The 14641-nt window shown below is 42.8% G+C and overlaps 1 protein-coding gene across 1 annotated transcript in view; it reads right to left on the bottom strand.

Annotated features, from left to right (window-relative positions):
• Positions 1 to 14641, bottom strand: part of LOC144783951 (uncharacterized) — a 266569-nt gene that overhangs the window by 135007 nt on the left and 116921 nt on the right. The window contains exons 24-27 of the mRNA XM_078662679.1: positions 11116 to 11292; positions 9545 to 9750; positions 5817 to 5929; positions 390 to 499 (exon numbers count right to left, since the gene is read on the bottom strand). Coding sequence (XP_078518805.1) covers positions 390 to 499; positions 5817 to 5929; positions 9545 to 9750; positions 11116 to 11292 — 606 coding nt within the window. The remainder of the gene's footprint in view (positions 1 to 389; positions 500 to 5816; positions 5930 to 9544; positions 9751 to 11115; positions 11293 to 14641) is intronic.

Raw genomic sequence — 14641 nt, forward strand, 5'->3', positions numbered from 1 at the left:
GTGTGTTCCCTGGTTAGAGTAGGCACTGAGGCGAGAATTATCGAGCCAGTTGACCCTGGTCCAAGACCCTGCCGCGTCGGGAATTGAACCCTGGTCCCGGGCCGTTCTCTGCTTACAGGTCTGCCGCCTCTAACCAGTGAGCCACACCTCTCCATATTGGCCTCAAAGAGTGGTGGGATCGAGCAGAAGCAGATGGGTGAGTGCAGAGTTGTTTTGTTGCGGAGTAACAGGACTTTTTGGTCTCTACAGATAAGGACAAGTCAGGGGCTTAAATCAGCACCGGCACACCTGGATTGTTCAGTCTGAAAGGGATAGGAAAGGATGGCCCCACACCCAGTGCACAAATACTCTTATCACGCTTCATACACAAATACCAACAATGAACTTACCACGTCAAAGCCAGCATATGTAGTTTCAATTTGAGACAGTGTGGCCACCTTCCTAAAATTAGACCAGACCGTCAGCACCCATTCGGATTGGGTGAAATTATTCTGGCACTCTAGGGGAGAAAAGAAAGAGCGTTCAGCTTCCTGAGATTATTGTGTGCCTGCCCCCTTTGCCAGTTTCATCACAACGTTCTACATTTTGTCCCACCATGGCAGCAAAAAGAATGAATGAATGGAAGTCCCCGAATCAGCCATCATACTAAAAGTAAGTGATGTCAACGTCTTGAAAATAGGGCTTGCATCAATCGTTATCTCTTATTGAGATACCCGACTAAGGAACCAAAAGAGGATTTCATTTTACCTATAAAATATTTGTATTTGGAAAGGCCAACAGCTCTTACGTTTTCTGGTTCAGTGCTTGAGCAGCTCATCCAGACCAGACTATTCCATTGCATTCTGGTACTTGTAGTCCTATGTATCCAGTTTTCGATGCAGGAACACAAACACCTGTCTGGAATGGACGAGCTGCTCAAGCTTGCAGCGGGAAACCTGAGAGCGCAGAATGCCTCACTATATATATATATATATATACATACATATATATATATATATATGTATATATATATATATATATATGTGTGTGTGTGTGTGTGTGTATATATATATATATATATATATATATATATATCTTTATTAACATTTAAAACTATTATGGCAATACATTCGGACATTCTCGGAGTTATACACTGAGTGCTATCATATATTCGTAGACACAAGGTTAACTGGACCAAATACGTTCCACCAGTGTATTAATCCCACAGTGAACAGGTTGGACCTTACCTATTTATTTGTATGTTTATCTTACTTTTCTGAAAAACACTAGGTCTTTTATAGAGGAGACTTAGGCTCTGATGCTGCCTCCTTGGTCCATATAAGCAAGGCTCAGTGGTGGCAAACACTTGCATTTGTTTTTCTTCGGAAAACTGAAGTAAGAAGGCTTGTAATTTACATAAAAGAAACAAACTTAGGTAACTGGAAACAATGAATGCCCCAAATGTAATGACGAAAGTAAAGCATTTCAGATCGTGGATATTCATATGATGGTAGGTATCCTATTAATGCACCAATGTAAGCATGCGCTCTCCCACCCGGTCCGGCCAGTAGGCATGAAAACTGGCCACTCGTGCCCAGTGCCAGGGCCTGACTGTGTGCTGCTAAGGGGGGCCCCCTGGAGCTCCGGGGGGCCCTGTCCTGCGTGGGCTGTTGGGTCTAATGTTAAGCCACTGGGAAACACACACGTTTCTAAAATCTAACCCAACCTTGCACAGACCGGAAAAAAGGGTTCGAGTGATGTTAAATAAAAATATAAAACACATGAGTGTTGGAAACTGAGGGGCAGATTTACAAGCCCCTTGCGCCGCTTTTACGCCGCCGTTGCGTCACTTTTGTGACGCAGCGGCGGCACAAAAGATGCACCATGGTGCGGGGTATTTACAACGTGACGCATCTCCCAGATGCGTCACGTTGTAAAGCCCTGCGCCAGAAGCGGCGTACCATCGCAAGGGGTTGGGGTTGGGGGTGGGTACTTCCGGTGCAGGAATGCCTCCCAAAAGTGGCTGAGTGAAATCTACAACATTTCACTCAGTCACTTTTGGGCCCATGCTGCGTCAAAACCCTGCGCCTGGTTGAAGCAGGCGTAAGGATTGACGCAGCATTGTGCACATAGGGCCCCCCTAATCATTGCTGGAGCTGCGTCGCACATGTGACGCAACTCCAGCAAAGCGCCGCTTTTATGGCACAGATGCGTGACGCATCTGTGCCGTTTTTGACCCATGGAGCGCCGCATTGTAAATGCGGCGCACCATGGGTGGCGGAGCTGTGGCGCACAATAACTGGCGCATCCCTGGGGATGCGCCAGTCATTGTATATCTGCCCCTGAATATATACAGCAATATCAAAGAGTGAAATTAATAAGAATGGAGCACATTAAAGTATAGAAGTACCAACGGAACCACATACCAAATACAAATATTTATGGATGTGATAAAGTGAAATGGCTAGGAAAACTCGAGGCAGGTTTTATAGTTGGTACCGCAGATGAATGAATACAGGGGGAAAGGACTAGCTGCCCAGCATTAGGGGTAAGAGTTAATAGGAGAAAGCAGAATAATTCTTGAGCCAGCTTTATTTATTTCTGTTCCATGATATAGGCACACCTAGCCCAAGGCATTGGAGCGCTTTACATGAGCACTAGTTACATAACACAGGGTTTCACTCATGTTTTATGTTTATTTACACATTGAGATTGAAGAGGCGAAGCACTAGAATAGTGCGCGCCGCCCTTATGGCGGTCGAGCCCGTCCCCGGGAGAAGGGAGGAGGAGTACCCCCTCCCCCATTTGCTTACAGCGGGGTGAACCGGAAGCACTTTTCACAAATATTTCTTGAGCCAGCTTTATTTATTTCTGTTCAGGGCCGGACTGGGAACCAAAACCGGCCCTGGCAAAGTGCTCGGCCGGCCCCCTCTCCCCACTCGGGGGGGTTGGAGGTGCCGCCGAGTGCTTTGCTAGTGCCGGTTTTCGGCCGATTTTATTGCAGGGCCGATTTTGCAGCTATGCTGCAAAAACGGCCCTGTAACGAAATCGGCCCCCAGGGGCCCAAAACTGGCCCCCACCCTTGCGGCGCACCGGGGGATTGCCCGGTGCCCGCTATGGCCAGTCCGGGCCTGTTTCTGTTCCATGATATAGGCGCACCTAGCCCAAGGCATTGGAGCGCTTTACAGGAGCACTAGTTACATAACACAAGGTTTGACTCATGTTTTATGTTTTTTTACACATTGAGATATTAAGTGCTTTTACCAGAATCACAGGATGTTGAGCCGATGCCGAGACTCTAGGCTGGTAACCCCCTTTAAAATACGGCAGCTGTGGCCCTAATGCCACACCCTCGCCCAGGGCTCGGGCATTGAAGGCAGATGCCTTGGTAGGGAGGGACCAGAGAGGGAGCTCTGTTGAGGTGGACTGTGATCTATATATTTCATTTTTTTTGCAGTTGTTATATACCTCGAACTCAACTTGAAGGTATTGGAGCGCTTTGCATGAGCACCAGTTACATTACACAAGGGCACATTAATTGTTGGTAGGCACGGCAAGATTAGGTGATTTGCCTAGAATCACAGGACGTTAGGCCAAAGGCAAGACTCAAACCTGGTGCCCTAGTTCCAAAGTTGGCAGCTCTGGGCGTTACGCCACTTCTATAACCACTTCGATGCTCATGACGAGCTCAGCTCGTCTTGAGTTACGGCGCTCGTACGCTCATGACGAGCTGAGCTCGTCATGTAACGCGGGTTTTTAAAAAACCCAGCGCACAGCGGGAAAACCGCTAGCGCGCATGCGGTTAATGAACGGTTACTTAAGAGCTGGAGTCTTCCGCACCTTGCGAAAGTGGGAAAGGGCTAGAGCCTGGCAGATCAGGAATGAGTCTCCGTTCTCTGTCATTGGAGCCCATCACGTGTACCTTCGACTGCGAGTCTAGAGCACTTTCTAGCTCTTTCACTTTAAAAGGATTTGCAAGGTCTCTACGTGCTTTCCAGAGAGACTACTTCTGTGACACAAACCTGTAAGCATGCCCTAGTATTTCGCAGTTTTATTTCAATTCCATTTTGTTTTTCAAACTGCACTTGCTGCCACAGTTTTGCAGCGTTGCTAGCAGTTCATGTTATTATTACCCAAGTCAATGGTCCTATTTTTATGGACCACAGAAGTATGAAAGGCTGAGTCGCCCCTGCAAAGATTCAAACCCGAGACCTTATGGTTAAGAACACAGTGAACTAAAGCAAGCATTGGCAAAGCCAATATGTCTTGCTTTAATGTTGTTTTGCGTTTTTTATAAACAGAACTTATCCGCGGGGAATTAGAGCACTTTGCAGCAAAATGTTTTAGCTGCAAGAAGAGCGACCCAGTCCTGGATTCCCATGTACCAAAGTAGGCAACACTTGCTATTAAGCCATATCTCCTGCTAACACAAGTACTGTGCCAACACATCTAAACATGAATTCCCAAATGCATGCAAACAAGCTGTTCATCACATTAAAGCCCATGTTTTTGCCAATGCTGGGAAAAGTAGCTGAAAATAACTGCTTTCTGTATTGAGTCTATAGAGGAGATAAAGTATTGAATGCTACAAAGCCTGATGAGTGTTCTTTTCAAATGAAAAATAGTCCCTCCTGCATTGCAATGGAAGCACTTCCTAGGAGGGGTTTGGTGTGAGACTGTAATATACCCCTAGCAGAGCAAAAGCCCAGTCTATGTGTATTTTAAAGATTGGTTACTATACGTCTAGTAGATAAGTGCATTGAAAACCTTGGTCTAAAATAAACCCTTAATCCATTGCCTGATTAAACCCCAAAAAAAGCCTGCATTCTATGTAATTCAAGCGATATGAAATGAGAGATTGAGAACTTAGACATAAATAGAACCAGAGTTGAATTTCCACTGGGACTTTTATGGCTATCAGATAAGCTCAATTTTGCCTCTTCGGGCCCGATGTAGGTAAATCTTATTTACCGACTCTAGAATACCGAATTTTACCGATTCGATATTCTAGATTCGGTAAATGAGATGTAGGAAATAATTCGGTAATTTTTACCGAATCTGTATGATTCGGTAATTACCGAATCGGTATTTACCGATTCGGTAATTGCCATTGATTCCTATGGGCCTTGAGGCCCATAGGAATCATTGTCAATTACCGAATCGGTAAATACCGATTCGGTAAAATTACCGAATTGTCAACGGGGACAGGGTGTCACTTTGACACCCTGTTGCACCCCTGATTCTGGCTTGTGTGCCATGTGACACACATACATGTATGTGTGCCACATGGCACAGGTGTACATGCACTGATGTGCATGTACACAGGAATTCGTTATTTACCACAAAATAGTATTTGGTGGTAAATAACGAATTCTTAAGGGCCTGTGGCACTGTTTTCAGTGCCACCTACATCTAGATTTACCGATTTGGTCAAATTACCGATTCGGTATTTTACAGAATTGGTAAATTTACCGATTCTGTATATTTTAGGCTCCCTACACATCAAAAACCAAATACCGGTCAGTAACGGCCGAAATCGGCCGTTACCGACCGGTATTTGGTGTCCTACATCGGGCCCTAAATGTTCTATTTGCTGACTCCTGTTTATTTTCTATGCCTACGTCAACTCATCTGCCTGGTGTGTTAACATCAATCCCTCCGGAAGGCCTTGCCTCCACTGCCCTTCTCACGATGAGAGCTGCTCAGGAAGATCCTCTCCTGCAGGGAAAGCACCATCATGATCTAATCTCAAAGGTTTTCCATGTTCTGGCGTAAGGCAGTTCTTGTTTTATGGCAGATTAAAAGGGAAGGGGGGCAGTTGTGTGAATTACATTTACCTTTTGGGTATGAAGAGTGTCCGTCGAGTGAGAACAAATTTACAAACCAGCTTACAACCGCCTTACGATTGTTTTCAGCCATCTTGGAAAACACTGCATTCAGTAGCTTCATTCTGTCATGAAAGAAAAGCCAAAAAAACTATTTCACAAAAGATGAACTAAAGAGTAACTCGTAGTTTATCATCATAGTGTTAGTAACCCACCAACCAGGCTAAAGTGGGCGAGGAGGTTGTTGAAGAAATAGAACAAAGCCGTTATGGCTAAACTCAATCTTCAGAAATATTTTGTAGAGGAGAACCTACAGAAGCAAGGTAAACATTTCCCAAGAGACCCTTTAATTTAAATATAAGTGACATATTAAGTGGTTTAAGGCAAATCTTTGAGGTGAAGGGCGAAGGGCGCAGGATATATGCAAACCAGTTAAAAGTGTGATGTTAAGACCAAGTCAGCATCTTCAATGGGACAACCCATAAGACACAAAACCCCACAATGGCAGCTGCGACAAATGCCCCCTATGGTACAGAAAGGTCATATAATTGACCAGGGTTGTTTGAAGCTACACTATTGTAACCCTAAATTAAAATGCGGTATGATTTGATTTGACACAAAATAAAGTAACAGAACATTCTCTTCTTGTACTTTCCTACATGCTACATTTAGCTTTGTTTCAAATTGTAATTATTGTTTAAACTTAATGTTCCTATTTTTTAACTTTTTTAAACCCACACATTTAAATATATACACAGACACATACACACATATCGGAAAATCGGTCTCTCTTTCTTGATAGATAGATAGGTTGATAGATAGATAGATAGATATATTGACAAATAGATAGATAGATAGATAGATAGATAGATAGCTAGATAGATAGATAGATAGATAGATAGAGAGCTAGAAAGAGAGCAGAATCGTGACAGTAGTCACTGTGTAATTTTAGAATTCCTTCCTTGCATTGGTGCATCTCTTCAGTTTAAAATTACAATGCAGAAAATCGTGAATCGTGTTAATAACATTCAATTGTTTCGCAAATGTGACTGGCTGGGTTAAGGAATTTATATGATTTGACAACCATCTCGAAATACGCAATTTCTTTAAAAAATTTTATTTCATGCTGTGGAAAAAAGAATCCTCATCCATGAGGTGGAATCATTAGATAAGAAGATGTATGGTCTTTAGCAAACAAGTAACTCCCTAATCTCACTTCCATGTCCAACCTGGCACATTAGAGCAAAATGTATGTAAATGTCTACTATAAGGTCTTACCGATTTTAAAATATTTTATTCTCGCACTATGCACTTTAGTAAGAGCAACATGATATTGACTGACTTTTTTATGAAATAGTCCCCAACCCTAGACAATATGGCTGATATAATGGACCCACCTAGATTTAGTTATAGGGTCTCCTGGAGGTTTTGTTCCATATTATTTTGTCTTAAGGGGGATACTTAATAAGCTTTCTATCTTAACAGGGGTAATAAATGTGAACTGGTGTATAGTATTTATTGTAATATATTTTATATATTTACATTTGAACTACCTTCGGTGGCAAGGCTTTGTAATCAATTGGGTAATGTGTTTTATAGCTGTGCGGTTTTATTTTTATACTTAATCGTATTTTATGATGTTGTGTACTTTTATAGTTCTCTGAACCTAAATAAAGTTAATGAATGGAATTGACTCATTAGAGTTGTCGCACCTCAGGTGAGTGTTGGGCAAGAGCTATGGGTGTGGAAAATGCCCCCCAAAATAAAACAAAAGGGTTTGCAACAATAAAGTAGCTGTTTTAATGAAAATCAAAATCTTGTGGCTACCAGAACTGTGAACAGCAAAAAGGCACCATTTTGTGCAGGAATTCATGCAAATATAATTGTTCCATAAAATAAAAGGGGGAAAACTTGCTGTTAACAACCAAACGATATGCCTAGCAGTGTTTAGATACCTGTGTTGGTGTCTGTAGTAGTAGATTGCAGGTCATGGGGTCCAGGGGTGTACTCCATGACCCACAGTCTACCACAACATTCACCATTGGATCACTACGACCAGTACAAGAATGAGGAACAACCTGGACTATCCAGGACAATTAGATTGTTCTGCTAACTTTATGCCACTACTACTACAGGATACTCAAATAATTAATTTAAATTCTCCTCAGGAGTCTATTTCCAACTAGAATATTAGAACCGGACATTACCTTCAAGACCAGCAACAAGTCTGAGTTCATTCCCAGCACAATTTTTACCAAGAACCAACTGCCTTGAAGAAGCCCCAGGCCTGCGAAACACGTGTTGGTTAGTTCCTTTTTTTGACTTTTTTGATCTATTTTGTCCATAGATCCATACCATAGGAGATGCTATTCTAATAAATCTCTGAACTAAAATAACACAATATGTGTCTAGCTTTCAAGATTGAGCATCAAGAGATTCAAAATCAATATACTACGACTATACATTTTCAACCCTTTTATCAACAAAATCGTTAACTGAATTAACTATAAGTTGTGCCCCCACCATGTGCTGTTTATTATCTCACACATGGCATCGCTCATGACATGTTTAATGGCATCAGTGATAACATCAATGCTACTTCTGAAGTCACACCATTAATGACAACACTCTGCATGGTGAGGGAACGAATTACAGTTAATTCAGTTAACTATAACTGGTGAATTTCAATGTAGCATTGTACCTGACTTTTTCACCTTTAATGTTACATTAATCTTTAGTCTTTTCAGTTAATTACTCAGGTTTAAAAAAAATGTAAAGTAAGATATCATTACCATATATATCTATTATGTCACTTTAGCCTTTTGTTTCTTAGTGTGTGTGTTTGTTTATATATGTATACATTTTTCTCATTCTCGCTCTCTCCCTCTCTCGGTCTCTCTCTCTCTCTCTCTCTCTCTCTCTCTCTCTCTATCTATCTATCTATCTATCTATCTATCTATCTATCTATCTATCTCTCTCTCTCTCTCTCTATATATATATATATATATATATATATATACACACACACATACTTTTATATGTGTGTGTGTGTGTATATATATATTCATAGTCACCTAAAATCAGGAACTACTGAGAGTTATACGCTTCCATTTTTTGCATATATCTAAAAAAGAGAAAAGTACGAGGAATGCGAAGGAAAAAGAAGAGATGGAGAGAGGAAGAGGGATAGAGTACATAGAGACAGCAGGATAGGGCTAGAAATTCAATGTGAGAACTACAAACAGTGAGAAAAGAGCGACACAGAGAGAAAGTGAGGAAAAAACAAAGTGAGAGAAACAGGCAAAGAGGTGAGGGACAGTTAAAAGATTAAGTGGAAGTTGAAAAGAGAGATCTTGAAGAGGTAACATGGTGAGACAGAGAGAGAGAAATAGTGCAAAAAAGAGAGAGAGAAAGAGAGGGGGGATATTGCGAGTGACAGTGGGAGGGGACTCATAAGGAGAAGTTTATGAATATGCCAGAAGTGACCTGAACCTTTCTACATAGATTGCAGAGAGGGACATATCTCTGCCGCGACGTGGTCAACATAGTCGGTGATTCTCTTGTACTGCTGGACACATTTTTGTTGTTGTAATATTATGTTACTTTGCCATTCGCCAGTGCTGAATAGGTATATATTGTTTTATAAATACCAATATGTATTCTTATAGACCCTGTTTGGGGGATCTGGAGGGGTGGCTTGCAGGCAGAGAAGGGATGTCAAGGGACCACAGAATACTTACATCTCCAGAAGAGACTCACAGTCCAATGGAATGAGGATTTCCAGTGAGGTTGAACTGAAGAAGGACACAAAATATTTTATCTCATATTCAAAAAGGAATGTCCACTCTGTTACTTCGTAGGTGATTACTTGACCTTTAATAATCAGCAGGTAGTTTGTTAAGAAATATTCTCCAACCTCCGAGTTTATTGTCACCACCATTGAGTGCTGTGGTAGAAGAAAAAAACACACACTTAGATGGGTGCCCTTTATTCCTTACCCGATAAGGCCTTCATCCTGGGATGGGGAGTTACAGGCTGGATCGTGACGACAAATAACGTGAAAATACCACACCCCGGGGCATATTACCAAGGACCGGTGATAAAATGATCGCCGTTTATCGGCAGGAAACTGCCGATAAAACGGCGATAATGGGCTTGATAATACGCCCTTGTTAATTCCCATAGAAGCCCATGTTAACACAAGAACATGGGCTTCTATGGGAATTAACAAGGTCATATTATCAAGACCATTATTGCAGTTTGATCGGCAGTTTCCTGCCGATAAGACAGCGATATTTTAACACCGGTCCTTGATAATATGCCCCTCCGATATTCCACACTGGAAATGTCACCAGCCAAAAGCAGGCAAAATGTGTCAGTGTGTAAGGATCACAAATTGTGAATAACAGCAGGAATAGAGTCCGGAAACATTGATTTCCACAGTAATTCCTCGTTTTTCCAGGTGCCCTCACACTCGAATACTGCTCCATTGAGTTAGCAATACACATGGTATAGTTTATTTAGGAAGGGGAACTATCAAAGTGGTGTCCCCCATTATCTTGGAACGTGAGCCTCATGTCAGTGTAAGGTTAGTTAGCATTCACCACTAATGCTTAATAGGTTCCGGAGTAGTGTGCCACTCGACAAAAAAGCGCATCAACACCTTGTCAAGGGTAGTAAGCGCTACATAAATGCAATTACAATACAATACAATCTTACTCCTGCAGTACAATACTTCTGAAAGAGCACAGAGTGTCAATCAGAGTAGAAACAAGCAATGCCTGACCTTGCCGGGGGTTCACATCCTCAATAAAAGAGCATGTTTTGAATGTTTGTGTCACTGGTTCAAACATTACTATTGGAACCCTCTCTGATGCTTTCAATTTCAAGGTTTTTGGTTTATGGAAATTTAAGGAAATTTAAGGTACCTACTTCAACCCCTCTTGGGTTTTTAACACCCAAAGCACGTGAAATGATGGTCAGCCGTGAACCGTGCAAGTAAGAGGGGTGGGGACCGGTGGGGGGATTTTGACAGACAACGAGGGAAAATTAATGATTTAATTGATTTTCCCTCGTGGTCGTCTGTCGAATCCCCTTCCCCACAAGGGTCCAAAGCCCCGCCTCTCTTACTTGCATGGGCCGCGGCTGATGCTGGTAAATCATTTACTTCAATACAGCTCTCGAGTCAAACACAAAAGGAGAACCTCAACAGATATCATTCATGCCAATTACAATGGGATCTAAAACACGATTGTGCCTCTGTTAGGCAGCCATTACTTCGAGTGATAAGTATAGAATCTGTTCAACTTACATTAGTAGACACTGTAGTTGTGAAAGAATGCATGCAGGATTTAACCTCAGTCACACTGAGAGTTTGAAAGTAATCAAAGATCTGCTTCGTTTCGGTCATGCTGGTCAGCGCCGTTGAGTAGACCATCACATCGCTGACCTGGCTCACTGTCAGACTGGTCAACACGTCGCCTTCGAACTGAGGAGAAACAAAAGGTGAGACCCACAGGGTATAACATCGAACTCCTGACACAGACACATCATTTCAAATTTTTTGCTATGGTACTCGAAGGCAATTTAATTAAGCATACAATTTGAGATTCAGACCATCTTCTATCTCTCGTAAACGGATGAACCTCACGTTTTTGTAGCGATGTACCGGGTAAGAGAATTTTGCAGAAAGTGAGCGACTGGTTGATTGGTTGCTCTTTCCAACATGCATATCGATTGCAATTCTGTTTTCTCTGCTTCTGTGACTCTATGAAGGCAGTGTGTTGCTAAACTGATGTGGCTATTCAGTTTGGGCAACTCCACAGTTAAATACATTTGTCTTCATCTTTTCTAGATGGAATGGCGTCTAACACCACATGAGTTCTCTGAGTGAGTGCGTATTATAAGACAGAAGCATCATTTTAGTATTCGAAGGTTACAGAAATGGTTCTCCACAGCAGTGGCAGCTCCTCCACTATGGCGGGGGAGTGTCGCCCCGCTGCTTTCAAGCTGTGCGAGAAGAGGAAACATAACATGATAATAACTTTCAGTTATTATCATGTTATGTTTCCTCTGCGGGCAGGGCTGCTCTGCTCACGGAGCAAGACAGGGGCGGAGTGGTTTGCCCACTCAAGTGCCCAATTACTGTTTAGTCGGCCCTCTCGCACTGCCCAAAGAAGTCATGTGCATTTCCTTGTTCACCATGCAGGCTGCATTACAGCCCCCCCTAAAGCTCCTGGCCGACTGCGTGATAAGTCACAACGCTGCACTGGCTTAGGGGAGGGAGCCTGGCTGCCTGCTTTCAGTTCCTGGAAGTGGACTCAGAAGGCAGGAGCATAGAAGATGCGGGACCCGGCCTCAAGGTTTTTTTTTGTTTGTTTTATATTTCTAAACCCCGCTTGACCCCCCCCCCACGCGCAACACCTCCTGTAACCTCCACGACGGCCCCGGCACCCACTTCCCACCCATGAGCCATGCCGGCCGCTCCTGCTCCACAGGGCTTGCTCCCATGGTCAAAGGTTCGTATGACATTCTTCCCACCTACTACAAAGACTTTTTTGTCCCTTGGATTTGACTTAACTTGGTTTATACATGCCACTCATTTGTAGGAGGGGAGAGAAGAAGGTAAGGCTATTTGTCTCTGACATTGTTTCAATTCTGAATACAACGGGCGCCATCAGGAACCTTGGAGAATTGCTTCATCAGTGGGACTGTGTATATATTTAACATCTCCTACAAGTACACATTTGCTCTTATTCACAGAACCTGTTTGCCTAAGTTGGTTGTAAGCACACCCCCTGGAATAAGTGTCCCAGTGCTGGAGAGCGCCTAACCAAGTCACTTGCAGACCTCTTGGATGTCGTCCGATCTCAAGAATATGGGCCCAGCCTTGTTAGCGAAAGACACCCTTTTTATTTGTGGATGGGCCTGAGACAGCCCACCCAGTCTTACTCGCACCCCTTTTTCTGGCTGAGAGTCTCAAATGCTCAGTCGAATGCCCACCAAGGTGGGCAGAATTTCAGTTGCATCGCAAAAGCGTTGGTTAAATATATAGCATCTCATGGGCGCAGTGTTTCTATGGGAGACAGCCTCACCATTCAGTGCCTTTATCACAGATCATTTACCACTCATTTACATTACAACGCAATGCCTTTACCCCGCATTGCCTTTAAAAGCCAATGCCTTTACCGCACATCATTTACCATGCATTGCCTTTACAATGCAATGCCTTTACCACCCATACCTTTACCATGCATATACCGATAACAAGCATGCCTTTGCCATGCAACATTTACCATGCATAAACTTTTACCATGCATGCTTTTACAATGCAAGATAACAAAATAAGCATATATAAGGCAGTTATATGTGTAAGTATGTATGTGTGAATAGGGTGGTAAGGGTGTTTTAAGGGTTTAGGGGTGGTTAGGAGTATAAGATGGTAAAGGTGTTTTTAAGCTTTAGAGGTGTTTAGAGCCATAAAGTGGTATGGGCATTTTAGGGTTTAGGGGTGGGTGGGGTATTGGTTGGTATGGGTATTTATAGGTTTTAGGGCTTGGTAGGGGTACAGAGTTGTAAGGGTGTTTTAGGGTTTAGGGGTGGGTAAGCGTTAAGGGGAACATAGGGGTATAGGGTGGTAAGAATATTTTCAGGGTTATGGAATAGGTGGAGTGCTAGGGTGGGAAGGGTATTTATAGGGTTTGGGGGTGGATAGGGGTATTGGGTGGTAAAGGTGCTTTGGGGTTTAGGGGTGGGTGAAGGATATACAGAGAAAGGGTAAAAACGGGAATACAAATAATGTTTTAAAATGAGTGGGGTTGAGGAATATTCCCAAATAGAGAAAAAAATGTAAACTTAAATTTTAAATAATTTTCAAAAAGAGGGTGTTACATTTACTATGTATATACATATATATGTTTCCCTTACCTAATAATGTACTTACCTTGCATTATAAAGGTATGCGTGGTAAAGTTATATGCATGGCAAATGCATGTGTGGTAAATGCATTGCGTGGTATATAATACATAGTAAAGGCATTTATGGTAAAGGCATGCATTGCATCGTCGCACATCCTGTTTCTACAGATAGGACCCAGAAGTATTCTGGACTATCCGAGGAGAGTAGAACATGCAATTTTTGGCTTGTGTGTAAAAGGATAACAGCAATGTTGGTGAATTGCAATTATACAATGGAATATAAATTATAAGATGGATTTTGATATAAGCAGGCTAAAACAGACCATCTCTATTCTAATTTCCAGGATGGATAGCGTTGTGTCACTAACGGCTGATAAACTCCCACAATCTAAGTTCACAGAAGGGTTAAATATCTGTTGGTGTCTGAAATAAAGGGATATCAGCTTGATCTGATAAAACTTCCTGGGAACTCCGCAATGAAATCAGACATAAGACACACACACAGCCGCGGGCCGTGGAGGGAGTTACGGTGGGGCAGGGAGGCGGGGAGGGGGCGGGGCAGGGTGGAGAGGGCTAAAAAGCGGCACCTGGATAATTACAGGTAAGTAAACAATTTAAATAATAAAACGAATTTCGTAGCGCGCACTGCATCGCAAAATGCGATGCAGTGCGCACTACGAAATTCGTTTTGTTAATCAAATTGTTTACTTACCTGTAATTATCCAGGTGCCGCTTTTTAGCCCTCTCCACCCTGCCCCGCCCCCTCCCCGCCTCCCTGCCCCACCGTAACTCCCTCCACGGCCCGCGGCTGCACACACAGCTAGTGGCAAGATGTGCCAGAACGTATAATCACATCCCAGTGCAGCTAACCTGCAGGTAAAATCACATAATTTGTGAAGTGTCATCGGTGAGACAAACATG

This window comes from Lissotriton helveticus, chromosome 10, assembly GCF_964261635.1.
Source record: "Lissotriton helveticus chromosome 10, aLisHel1.1, whole genome shotgun sequence".
Taxonomy (NCBI): domain Eukaryota; kingdom Metazoa; phylum Chordata; class Amphibia; order Caudata; family Salamandridae; genus Lissotriton; species Lissotriton helveticus.